Below are 14,253 nucleotides of genomic sequence, written 5' to 3' on the forward strand. Positions count from 1 at the left end.
ATATTCAACAACCAAAGCTCATCTTCCACCCAGCCGCCGCAAACGTAACTAAACCGCTACGAAGTCTATGCACAGCATAGTGAATCCAGAAAGATTCACGCTGCAAAACGAATAGTTACTTACCTGTCGGTGTAGTTTTGCAGCTTGAAGATCTTTCTGGATTCACTAGCGAACCCACCCACCTCCGCCAGAAAGATGAGGCTGGAGAAGCAGGTGGTAATAGTAGTATATATATAGAGATATGGATGTTTGCATACGTATGTAAACACATACTGGCAAAATAAAAATAAATTGAAAATAAAAATAAAATGAAAAAAACAACAACAAAAAAAACAGGTGTGTACATGTCAATATGTATATAATTATGTAGAGGTCACCTTTTTAAAAAATCTACAAGTGTCCCTGCACTCTCAGCCCCTTAGGCAATATATATAGTAGATTTATTAAGTGATGAGAAAAAATCGCAAGGCAGAAGGGGAAAAAATAATCTGAGAGCCTGCACACACTTTATGGGGGTTGTAGCCTCACCAGGGGGATCAGGTTTCGCAACCTCCCACAGCAAAAAAAAAAAAAAATACTAAGCACTTTCCGAACTCCAACCACTAGATGGCGGAATATGCACAGCATAGGGAATCCAGAAAGATCTTCAAGCTGCAAAACTACACCGACAGGTAAGTAACTATTCGTTATCCTTTCTTACTACTTGACACTCCCATTTGACAAATGCTTGGTTGCAGTTTGCTGTGACTAATAAGTTTGCGTTGCTGTATTCATTAATGAGTTATATGTGAATTGATTTTAGGTCTCGCTACATCCTTCTTTCATGAAAAGAACATCAATATCACCAAGGATTTGCTGGATCTGCTTGTAGAAGCCAAGCAGGAAGTTCCATCCTGGTTAGAAAATATGGCTTATGAACAGCAACACAAGTTCAGCAGCCGAGGTGGCGGTCGTTCAAAGAGGTGAGATGGTTGACATTTTGTTTTGGCAGCTCATTAAAAAAGATAGTAATTTACCAACTATGACCACTTTTTAAGTGGTTTTGCAAGAGTCATTGGTTCCTCTGCAGTATTACTGTTTTGATCAATTTAGGTTCCTAACTCAAGGTAGCAAGGATGTGCGATCCAGACTTGCTCTGAGAGAAACTGATTCAGAATGACAATGAATGTAATGGTCACAAAGTACTGCTTTATTTTAGGGAGAAGGCTATTTTCTCCAGCATTGTATCTTTCATAACTGGTTTTGGGAATCCTTGGTACAACATTGTTAATCAGCAATCTTTATAATACTTTTATTAAGATAGTTACACTTTAGGCCACATACAGTCTAACCATTTAATTTTGTGCCCGAGCTTGGCAGGACATTGACCCTGTCCCACCAGTGAAACTCAAATGTCAGGTTTACCTTTTCTCCAGGCAACTCTGATTCCTCAGTCTCGAACTCCTAAAAGCCTGGAGGTCCAGGTGTCCCTCGCCAGTAGTCAACCTAAACTAAACCAAACTTAGCCTTTCCTACAATTCCCCTTGACTCAATTAAAACAAGTTGACACATTTGGAAGCAATGTTTTCTGCCAGCTTTGCAAGAGCTGTTTATTAAGCAGCTACACTTGCACACAGGTCTTGATTTGTGAAAGAAAGTGCTGGTGTCCGAAGCTGTGCTCTGAACAGGTCAGCAGGTACAATTTAACACCTGTGTACTGGATTGCAAGGATGGTAATCTTTATTCTCTTCCAGGGGATCCTCATCAATAGTCATAAGCATTAGAATATTCCCGCCCACGCGCGGGACCCCGGAAACACTATTATATGTGCCCCACACACACACACATATATATATATATATATATATAATTGCAGCCTAAAACAGTAGAGCTGAATTATGCTGTAAAGAATTTCCACCATACATAAATAACATGCATTAGAAACATGAGAAACAACAAAGTTTGTTTTGTAACTGTTTTAATGCTCAGAAAACAGTAGAAATTCGTCTAAAGCACTGAAAGCATAGGAAGCTCCCAGGCTGCATTGCAAACAGTCTAAAAAGACTGAAAAGCTAACCTGTAGCTGCATGCAATAAACTGACACCGTGCCTTTAAGACACTCCTGACCCCCAGCTTCCCATCATGCCTCAGGGGTGACAGTTGGGTCAGTTATTTCCGGCTCCTTCTGGAAGGATCCTGGCAACACAGCTCCACTCTTTTCTGATTTCTTCAGAAAAATCTTTTCACTTTTAACAACTTTTTCTCTTTACTTCGACGTTTTACAGCTGTAGAAGTAAGAGACTGTCTTTTTTTGACAGATTAGGGCATTTTTAACACCTTAAAATGCCTTCTCTTTTTAAATCTTGACCTTCTTGTGGTCATAAGGCCAAAACAGACTCATGAGGTCTATCATTTGTCTCCCCGAAGACCATGACCCAAAGGCCTGCTCTCACTGTCAGCTCCTGACCAGCAGAACTTTGAAAGACAGAGCGAATTCGTATCTATGGCCTGTCAAGAGTAAGATCTCCAGTCAAGAAGGGCTCCAAGAGGGCTAGAACCTCTTCTAGAAGTAAGTCCTTCAGCTTCAGCGTCGGGTTCGGCGCTGAAAAAAGATCTTCAAATTGGTCATTTATCGAAGAAGAGACCCTCGACAGCGGGCTCGCCGTCGAGAAAAGGTATGTCGTCGAAGATTCATCCTCCGGCGGCGAGAGACGAGACTCCGCCGTCGTCAACCCGGCGACGATCAGTGTCGAGGAGCAGAGACCCTCCGCCGTCGTCAACCCGGCGACGATCGGCGTCAAGGAGCAGAGACCCTTCGCCGTTGTCATCTCGACGACGTTCTGCGTCTAGGTACCAAGGCCATCCGTCGACGCCGGTAAAGCGTTTGACGTCGAGGGCAGGTTCTCTTCTGTCATCGCAATTCCACCAGCGATCGACGTCTAACGAGGACACCGCCGCCGTCAACGGTGACGATCGGCGTCGAGGTTGAAGTCTCTGTCGATACGTTTGGCGTCAAGGGGGAGACTAACCTCTCCGCCGTCTCGAAGACCTTCGACGTCGAGTGAGACATCCGCCGTCTGCTTCTCATCGTCGTTCGATGTCAAGAGAGCACTTTCCTGCGTCTCATCGGCACCGATCGACGTCGAGGGTGCCTTTGACGTCGAGAGGACGGCAGGAGCCTAGTTCGGCGTCCAGAAGGCGTTCGACGTCGGGACAGGCCTCCGTGAGATCTGGAGGCTCAGTGGTCCTGGTGACAGTCTGCTTCACGACATTAGTCTCCTCAATCTTCCAGGAGGGCTTCTTTAAAGTCGCCCACTCCGGAACCTGCTTCCCACTTTGGCAAGTCTCCTTCACGATCCAAGGGAGCCCCTGCTGCGACTCAGTTGTCTCCAAAGTGCAACCTCCCTGCAAGTCACTGGAAGGACTCTGGAGCAACAAGGCCAATGCAGGACTATGCCAGCTCTGTGCATAGGTCTCCTTTGCAGAGACTAGTGGACGAAGCAGACAGAGCGAGCCCTCCTAGACAAAGACAGGAGAGGTCTCCGGAGGCAAGGCGCCACAGGTCTCGCTCTCCCAGACGCGAGGACCGCACCGCGAGATCGAGAGAAGTGAGGATTTTTAAGGATCGACGGCGTAGGAGAACACCATCTACGTCCTCGTCTTCCTCCACCCGATCCTCCAAGAGGGATTACTCTCCCACACTATCGGACAGCCCGTCTACCAGGATCTCTCCCATAGACTATATTGCCACCTACCATGAGGTTTTGCAAAGAGGTGCACAAAAGCTTAATATTGAGATGTCTGTCCCGCAAGTCACGACAACAGTGATTTTCGAAACTCTCCAAAAGAAGTCAGAATCTCGACATCTGCTGCCACTGGTTCATGGGATCCTTGACCCAGTCATGGACACGTTTTTAACACCGACAACCATTAAGGCGGTTCCGGCTCGTCTCTGGAAAAAATACAAGCTGGCTACCTCAGATCCAGTCTTCGTCAAGACAGACCCTCTTGCAGACTCTGTCATTGTGGCAGCAGCGTAAAAGACACATGCTGTTTCGGCCACTTCTTCTGTTCCACCAGACAAAGACAGCAGGTCCCAGGACTCATGGGGTCGCAAGGTCTGCACTTCTGCTGCAGCTTCTCTTAAAGTCTCCAGCGCAGCTGCGTTGCTTGGCAGGTATGACGAGTCTCTCTGGGACTCTCTGGAGCGTTTCCAAGCCAAGCTCCCAAAAGAGGACCAGAAAGATTTCGCAGAGATAGTCAGAGGGATCTCTGGTGGCTAACCAAGCAATAAGCACAGCGGCAGATGGTGCGGTGTTATCAGCGCACTCTTACGCGCATGGAGTATGCACCAGAAGATCCTCCTGGTTACGGCTAACAGGACTTAAGCCAGACGCGCAGCAAAGGATCATGAAACTCCCGTTCTCCGGCTCTTCTCTCTTTGGCTCCCACGCTGAGGAAGAGATGACTAGGATGAAGACAGAGTTGGACACGGTCAAGGCAGTTGGGCTGGAGAAGAAAAAGAATTTAAGGGCCGCTACAAATCCAACCGTGGCATAGGGCCTCAACAGAGGGTTCAAACCCCTCAGTGGTCCCAAAATAAGAACCAGGGGAAGACCCAGTTTCGTGGAGGAAAGTCCAACAGAGGTAGACGTGGTCACCAACAGCAGTTCTCTACCACGACGAGAGGAGGGAAGTCCTGAGCAGTGGCTTCCTCCGTTGCCCACTCCAGTGGGAGGAAGTGCTTCTCAACATCTAGCAGAGTGGGCCAGCATCACAAAAGATCGCTGGGAGCTGAATATACTGAGCAATGGATATGCGCTACGTTTCCGAGCGCTTCCGAAGGACATTCCACCAAAAAAGTCTCGTCCCCATCAATTACAGCTGCTTCGAAAAGAAGCGAGCTCTTCTCCAAAAGTAGGCGATAGAGGTTTCGCCCTCCCAAAGAGGAAAAGGAGTTTACTCCAGATACTTTCTTGTCCCCGAAAAAGATCAGGAGGGCAAGTTTCGACCAATTCTGGACCTTTGACTACTGAACAAAGTCATAGTGAAGGAAAAGTTTCGCATGTTGGCCCTTAACCAAATATGTCCACATCTGCAAGTAGGGGATTGGATGTGTTCGGTGGACCTCCAAGATGCGTACTTCCACATCTCCATCGCAGAACGACATCGGAAGTACCTGCGGTTTGTGGTCGGTCACAAACATTACCAGTACAAGGTTCTGCCCTCTGGTCTGAAGTCCGCTCCGAGTGTTCACTAAATGCATGGCAGTGTTGGCTGCTTTTCTTCACAAAAAAGGGCTTTTCGTATATCCATACTTAGACGACTGGCTGCTAAAAGGTCCTTCCCCACTGCAAGTGAGTCACAACCTCCAGTTCTGCCTGCAGCAGTTGCGAGACCTCGGGCTGCATGTCAACAGGGACAAGTCTGTGCAGCAGCCCACCCAGAACATCCACTATCTCTGCTCCGTTCTGGACACAGGCGTGGAAAGAGCGTATCTTTCGGAGGAGAGACTGTCTTCCATGAAGCACAGATGCAGGCTTCTGCTCCAAGTGCAGAATCCGACAGTCAAGCAGGTGGCATCCCTGCTAGGATCCATGGCGTCCTGCATCTTCCTAATTCCCAACGCCAGGCTGAGGATGCGTCCTCTGCAGCAGACTCTGGAGGACCAGTGGGATCAGTCGACAGGTCCCTGGGAGGATCAGATCTCTCTCTCAGGCAGCCAGATCCTCACTCTCATGGTGGACCCAGCAGCGGAATCTGATGGTGGGAGTCCCTTTTCACCAACCACCTACCAGTGCAATCGGTGGTGAGCCGCATCTCTGCAAGGCTGGGGCGCGCACATGAGATGCCTCTAGATTCAAGGACGGTGGTCGGCAAAAGAACAGACCTACCACTTCAACACGCTGGAACTTCGGGCAGTCCATCTAGCTCTGAAAGTTGTCCTGCCTGCGATCGAGTCCGATTCAGTCCTGGTCCAGACAGACAACACGACGACCATGTTCTACCTGAACAAGCAAGGTGGAACTCGGTCACGTCGGCTCTCCCTGGAGTCTCAGACCATCTGGCACTGGATGCTCGCCCGGAACCTCTCGGTGGTGGCAATGCATCTTCCAGGAGAGCTAAACGTAAAGACAGACGCTCTCAGCAGGCACTTCGAAGATCAGCCAGACTGGGTGCTGCATGACGAGGTGGTGGCAGACCTTTTCCATTGTTGGGGTCGTCCAGAAATCGATCTCTTCGCGGACGACAAACACAAAATGCCATGCCTTCGTGTCCAGATTCCACCGTCCAGGGACAAGAGGGAATGCTCTTTTGATGGACTGGTCTGGGACATTTGCCTACGCCTTTCTTCCGCTGCCCCTGATCCCGAAGGTGGTGTCCAAGCTACTCAGATCGAACATGACCATGATTCTGATCGCTCCAAACTGGCCACGGCAGTGGTGGTACATTTATAAGTGCTCCCGCACAGACTACCTTGCAGGCCGGACCTGCTGTCCAAGATGGGAGGGAGGATTCTTCATCCCAACCTTCCCTCACTGAACTTGACAGCATGGCTCCTGAAGTCCTACAATAAGGACATTTAAATCTGCCTCCTGATTGTATGCATATTTTAAAGGAAGCGAAAAGACCATCCACAAGAACGTCATATGCGTTTAATATGCGTTTAAATGGAAGAGGTTTTTTCTTTGGTGTAGAGCATCACTTTGATCCCACGAAGGGACAGGAGGATGTTATTCTCCCTTACCTTCTGTACCTAGCAAGATCTGGTCTTAAGTATGCTTCGATCAGAGTGCATTTGTCTGCCATTACAGCTTACAGGAAGTCACCTAGTCAGCCCTCCTTTTTCCAAATGCAGGTGGTTAAGGACTTCTTACAGAGCCTAAAGAAAGTGTATCCCCCTGTTAGAAACCCTTCGCCTCCGTGGGAGTTGAACCTGGTGTTATCTAAGTTGATGGGCCCTCCCTTTGAGCCCATCCACAGAGCTTCCTTGTAGCACCTATATTGGAAGGCCGCTTTTCTAGTAGCGATTACATCAGCGCGCAGAGTAAGCGAGATACAAGCGTTATGTTCCAATGAGCCTTACACTGTTTTCCACCATAACAGAGTAGTCTTGAGGGTGCGTCCTTTTCTCCCTAAGGTGTCTGATTTTCACATCAATCAGTCCATTTCCCTGCCATCTTTCTTCCCTGATCCGGCGACCCCAGCTGAGCGGTCGCTTCATTCCTTAGATCTTAGAGTACTCAAGTTCTACTTACAGAGTACAGAAGAGATAAGGAAGACAGATCAATTGTTAATTATGGTGCCATGAGAACTGGCTTCCCAGCCGCTAAGAGATCCATTTCAAGATGGATTGTTTCATGCATTACCTTTGCTTATCAGCTGGCGAAAAGGCCCTTGCCTTTACCTCCCAAGGCTCATTCCACCAGGGGGAAAGCGGCCACTGTTGCGTTCTTGCATGATGTCCCGATGTCCCTATGTCAGAAATTTGCAAGGCCGCAACCTGGAAATCAGTTCATACTTTTACGAGGCACTACTGCCTAGAATCTGATTCCAGGGCTGATGCTCAAGTAGGCCAGGCCTCCTTGACGAATCTGTTCGGATAGTGGTTTTTTACTCTATCCTAGCTTGGTGTTTTTAACTAAGCTTACTAATTACAATTACTGTATTTTTCCTTTGCCCGCAGGGAGATGAGGTGAGGCTCGCTATTCTATTCTAATGCTTATGACTATTGATGAGGATCCCCTGGAAGAGAAGGATTAGTTACTTACCTGTAATCCTAGTTCTCCAGTATTAGGGGTGTCTTTCATAGATTCACATGCCTGAATCATTCCCCGTCGTCGGAGTAGGAGTCCCACGGTATATAAAAAAGCAGTAATATGCCATTTGTACATAGCAAAAAACAGTTATAATAAACCAGGAAGTAAAGTAGCCTCAGCTACCAATGAAAAACTTCCACATTAGTGACTATCCAAGTCATTATGTTAGACCAAACTGCAGCCAATCAGGCCACAGCTCCCACCAAGGTATTCTCCCCAGAGACCCAGGCTGTCATATTTTTTACCGCACGTCGTGTGATAGGGAGTCTCTCTGAGCTCTGCTCAGTTTTTTCTTCTACACTTGAAAGTTTCTTTCTTTCCAACATGTCTACATCTAAGTCCCTTTTCAGGGCCTGTGAATCTTGTGGCAAGGCAAGGCTGTTCAAGGAGGACCCTCATTCTCTCTGCATATACTGCTTGTATCCGGATCATCAGGCTAAGGAGTGCAGGATTTGTCGCACTTTTCCCACTAAAACCCTCAGAGACAGAGAGGGTCGCCTTCTACTATGGATACAACGGAATAAGGATAAGGACTTGCCACTCTCTGAGGTAGGAAGTTTGGCCTCTATGTCTTCTATGGGATCTAGAAAGAGAATGGCTGAGGGTAAGGTGACTACCCCTAAGGCAAAGGTGGCGAAACAGGCCCAGCACACTCTTGCTGCTGAGGAGCCTTCTACTTCAAAAGTGAAGAAAGCCTGTGAAAAATCTGTGAGGTCGCCTGTAGTTAAAAAGACTGTCTTTATTGTCACCTCAGAGGCCTGCAACCAAGGCAGCAACTTCTCTGCCGGTTTCCTGTCAGACAGCCACTACAGTGACTTCAACCATGACTTATTCCTCACCAAAAACCTCTTTGGTGGTGTCCTCAGCGTCCTCACCAACTTTTGTTCATGTTCAGATTCGTCCCCTCTCGTCGACGAAGAAAGTTTCTCCTACCGTCGACGAGCCCAGTCGAAGAAATCCTTACCGTCGACGACGTCACCGTCGACGAAGCAACCGTCGACCATCCAATCGTCGACGAGGAAGACCCCGTTGACCATCCAAACGTCGACGAAGAAGACCCCGTCGACGGCCCAGTCGACTAAGTCGTCGACGACTGTCTCGTCGACGAAGATGGCTCCGTCGACGGCCCCGACGACGAAGAAAATTATTCCGTCGACGACAAATTGTTCCGTCGACGTCGAAAAACGTATCGTCGACAAACTCACCAGCCACAGTTGTCGACAACGCAATCAACGACGGCGAGTTCATCGCTCACAACAAAGTCAACCCCACAAGACTTCCCAGTGGCTCAAGAGAATCCAATAACGCCAAAACTGTCAACTTGCACAGATATCCAGGTCTGGTCAGCAAGAAGCAACGCGATATCGTTGCCATCTCCAGCCACCACTGCGGCACTTCTACAACGCCCATCGCAGTCTGCATGTATGTCACCACTAACAATGCCAGACGGGCTCTTGGATTCAGAAGAGGACTCTGGTGGAGAATTATTTCCAGCAGCTACAAGTCCATCTGACTTGCTAATACAAGTGAAGGATCAGGAGGAAGAGGAGCAAGTGACACAACAGCCCAGGTTGGATACTGCACCACCACCAGGGACACAAATGCCCATGGAACTATTTAGAAATTTAATGTCCATGTTGGACGATTACTATCGCCGTTTCCCGCCCTCCGAGTCGGGCAAATCACACATCTCTTCCCCCCAGCCTAGAGTGACCCCGAATTCAATACCTACTATACCGGAAGAACCGGGGCATACCCCATCCATACCGGTGCCATATAATCAACCGGAGGATGAGAATACTGAGGAGGAGGCTCAGGAGGAAGGTGAATTGGATGAATCGGATTCGTCGGAGTATGAAGATTATCAGGCTGACTCCCCTGCTCCAGATGAACAACCAAAAGCTGAATCACCACCGGTGGATATTGCGAATTTCCATAGGGTTATGGACAACGCAACCAAGAGATTTCTCATTTCCATGGAGACTAAACAGGACGATTGTTTCCTGTACGATTTTAAAAATGTGTCTCAAAGGCAATGTTGGTCGATACCTATCATAGACTTTGTTTGGAAAGAAGGTCTAAAGATCATAGCCACACCAAATTCTTTACCTCCAGTTTTACCACGAGTCGATAAAAAGTACAGAGCGCCAGCTTCTTCACCTGCTTGCCTGATTGGACAGGCCAAGACAGACTCAGTCATTGCACAGGCAGCTCAAAAGAGAGCGAAGAACCCGTCGTCTCAAATCTCCACTCCTACGGACAGAGACGGAAGACGACTCGATGCCATTGGAAAAAAGGTATCAACGATTGCAGTGACCACAGTGAGGGTTGCTAATTCTATGGCAATTCTTGGCCGATACGATAGGCAAATGTGGTCTGACATTTCGCCTTACATTAAGAAACTGTCTGAACCGGACCGGTCTGAGGCTATCAAAATTCTGCAAGAAGGAGAGTGTGCGTCGGCCGAGATCATTGATGCTGCAGTGGATGTAGCAGCTACAGGATTCAGACAATTGGCAGGAGCCGCAGTCCTTCGGAGAGAGGGATGGTTGAAATCTACATCCTTTAGACATGAAGTACAGGCCAAGGTGTTAAACATGGCTTATGATGGCGAGTACCTATTCGGCTAACATGTGGATGAGGCTTTACAGGCTATAAAAAAGGATACTGAAACTGCACGATCTTTGGGTACTCTGCAGTATCGAAAGTCTCTGCAGTATCGAAAGTCTTCCTTTCGTGGCGCTAGAGGAAGGGGAAGCTTCTCAAATAGAGGAGAATATTACCAACAGCGCACCTATACAAACACACAAAACACCCAGAGGTACCAGCCATATAAACAACAACCTTATGGCCAAAGAAGAAATACTTACGCACAGCCCCGAGGAAAAGCCACATATCGGGGGAGAGAACACCAACAAGAAGTGAGATTCACTTCCTGCCGCCAAAGTGTCCCAGCCAAAAACGAATTGGAGGAAGAATATCCCTACATTGCTCAAAATGGTCAAAGATTACTACAGACAAATGGGTGCTGGATGTGGTATCCAAGGGCCACATATTAGAATTTGTAAAAACCCCTCCAAATTCTCCACCAAAGGGGCCGCCCCCAGCACATCTCAAGGAGCTATTCATCCAAATCAATACAATGATTCGAAAGGGGGCAATCGAGAGAGTACCTCCACACCAGAGAGGAACAGGCTTTTACTCTAGTTTTTTCTTGATACGCAAAAAATCAGGGGAATGGCGCCCAATCCTCGATTTGCGTGCCCTGAACAAATACATCAAAAAATTGACGTTCAGAATGTTAACTCTCCAAGAGATCCTCCAGTTTTTGGCAGAAGGGGACCACTTGGCAACACTCGACCTTCAGGATGCCTACTTCCACGTCCCTATCTTCCCCAGACACAGGAAGTTCCTAAGGTTCAGAGTGGCTGGCCGGGATTTCCAATTCAAGGTGCTTCCCTTTGGACTACGTTCAGCCCCGAGGGTATTCACAAAAATGCTAGCACCTGTAGCGGCCCACCTACGATTGCAGGGAATTCAGATATACCCATATCTGGACGATTGCCTTATCAAGGCCAATTCCTACGAAATAGCAAACGAACATGTCCAAAAATGCCTTTGCCTGTTTCAAAGCCTGGGGTTTTCAGTGAACTTCGAGAAATCGGATCTGATTCCATCACAAAGGAAGTCTTTCCTAGGAGCAACGCTGGATTCCAAGCTCGCTCAGGTCTTCATTTCAAACGAAAGACAGGAGAAGATCCGAACAATGGCAACCACACTCCTCAGAAAAGAGTGCGTTTCTGTTCGGAGATTCAAATCTTTCCTAGGGATGATCTCATCGTGCATCCCTCTCACTCCAAACTGTCGTCTGCGGATGAGACCCTTACAAGAGGAACTCAGTCACCAATGGGTGCAGATATCGGGTTCCTTCGAGGATATCATTACCTTAACACCTCGAATGAAGGATACAATCCTATGGTGGAGTCAGAAACACCACCTGCAAGTGGGCTGTGCTTTCCTCGCAGAAGTCCCCAGATTCATAGTAACCACGGATGCCTCGCTAGAAGGTTGGGGCGCTCACCTTCAAGGGATGACGATCAGTGGCAAATGGGACACTCAACAAAAGAAATGGCACATCAATCTGTTGGAATTAAGGGCCATTTTCCTCGCCTTAAAATCCTTTCAGGCAGTTCTAGAAGGCTCCACAGTGTTAATTCGAACAGACAACACAACGAGCATGCATTGCCTGAACAAGCAGGGGGGCACAAGATCAGCCCGATTGTCTCAACAGGCTCAAGAGATCTGGAATTGGGCTCTGGATCACGACATCAACTTGTCAGCGGTGCATGTTCCAGGAGTAGCCAATGTACTGGCAGATTCGCAGAGCAGATCCAAGAACAGCACTCACGAATGGGAACTGCATCAGCCAGCGCTGGATCGGATCTTCCAGAGGTGGGGTTTCCCCGATCTGGATCTTTTTGCAACTTATCAGAACAAGAAATGTACTCACTTTGCGAGCTGGATTCCCCACAGAGAATCTTGCGGGGACGCTCTGTCAATGAATTGGGAACGGATCTTTGCCTACGCCTTCCCGCCAATTCCGTTCATTCCCAAAGTCATCAAGAAAATGAGGAAACAACCGTGTCGAATAATCCTGATTGCTCCACGGTGGCCACGACAGTATTGGTTCACACAGCTTCTCCTTCTGTCAGAGCGCGAGCCAGTCCAACTACCTCGAATTCCAAATCTTCTAACAATTCAAGATGGCAGGGTGTATCATCCGGACCCTCATTCTCTGAAATTATCGGCTTGGCTCCTCAACACCATGAGTTTGCACACTTGAACATTCCACGGGACTGTCAAGAAGTCCTGGCCAATGCTAGGGCGCCTTCAACAAACAAAACTTACAAACTGAAGTGGAAGCGTTTTTGTGTTTGGTGCCAAACTATGAATTTACATCCAATGAATGCGGAGCCGGAAAATATATTACCCTTCTTTTTGCAGTTGGCTAAATCAGGTTTGGCGCACTCAACACCTAAAGTGTTTTTAGCGGCCATATCACGATACCGTCAGGATGGTAAGAATTCTCTATACTCCTCAAGAATAATCCAACAGTTCTTTAAAGGTTTATTTCGTATGTTTCCACCTATACGCTGACCACCTCCATCTTGGCATTTGAATATAGTACTGGCTCAGCTTCTGTGCCATCCCTTTGAGCCTATCCATAAGGTCGATCTCAAGTTCATCACTTGGAAGGTTGCATTACTGCTGGCATTAACATCAGCCAGACGGGTGAGTGACATGCAAGCGTTCACCTCTAAGCCACCATTCTTGCAATTCACACATGACTCTGTGATACTACGCATCAACCTGAAGTACATGCCCAAGGTACCATCGGATTTTCATCTAAATGAGCCAGTGATACTAAAGACATTTTTTCCCAATCCGCAGTCACCAGCTGAGCGGACTTTACACACATTAGACATTAAGAAATGCCTTAAATTTTATCTTTCAAGAACAGCTGCCATCAGAAAGACGGATCAGCTGTTTGTGGCGTATGGCAGACCAAGACAAGGCTGTGCTGTTACAAAACAGACTATCGCCAGGTGGGTCTCATCCACGATAGGGCTCTGCCATCAACAAGCAGGTAAACCCTTACAGACCTTACCTAGAGCACATTCTACGAGAGCAGTCTCCTCTTCAACTGCTTTGTTTGCTGGTGTGCCTCTCCCGCACATTTGCAGAGCCGCAACATGGTCCAGCAGACACACATTCACGAGGCATTACTGTCTGGATTCTTCAAGCGATACCGATGCCTCGGTGGGGAGAGCAGTCCTGCGTAAACTTTTTCAATAAGGTGAGCCTCTGGTGATCTCTCCCACCTCCTTTGCTCTTTTACGCTTTCATATGTTGCATTGCTTTCTTTTCATGCATGAAAACTGTTCTTTTGGCGTATAAGAGCGACATATTGTATTACTGCTAACTACTCGGATTCAGGCATGTGAATCTATGAAAGACACCCCTAATACTGGAGAAGAACAATAGTTACTTACCTGTAATCTGTGGTTCTCCAGTATTGGTGTCTTTCATAGATTCACATGCACCCACCCACCTCCCCTCAGAGTCTCACCCGGACTGTTAAGATATATGTATATATACTCTGGTACACTCCAGTGCTACAAAAATCTGACAGCCTGGGTCTCTGGGGAGAATACCTTGGTGGGAGCTGTGGCCTGATTGGCTGCAGTTTGGTCCAACATAATGACTTGGATAGTCACTAATGTGGAAGTTTTTCATTGGTAGCTGAGGCTACTTTACTTCCTGGTTTATTATAACTGTTATTTGCTATGTACAAATGGCATATTACTGCTTTTTTATATACCGGGGGACTCCTACTCAGACGACGGGGAATGATTCAGGCATGTGAATCTATGAAAGACACCAATACTGGAGA

General features: G+C 47.6%; 1 protein-coding gene across 1 annotated transcript in view; it reads left to right on the plus strand.

Moving 5' to 3' along the window:
• Positions 1-14,253, plus strand: part of DDX3X (DEAD-box helicase 3 X-linked) — a 514,014-nt gene that overhangs the window by 477,333 nt on the left and 22,428 nt on the right. Inside the window, exon 16 of the mRNA XM_078658293.1 lies at positions 803-962. Coding sequence (XP_078514419.1) covers positions 803-962 — 160 coding nt within the window. The remainder of the gene's footprint in view (positions 1-802; positions 963-14,253) is intronic.

Source organism: Lissotriton helveticus, chromosome 8 (genome assembly GCF_964261635.1).
Source record: "Lissotriton helveticus chromosome 8, aLisHel1.1, whole genome shotgun sequence".
NCBI classification, from domain to species: Eukaryota; Metazoa; Chordata; class Amphibia; order Caudata; family Salamandridae; genus Lissotriton; species Lissotriton helveticus.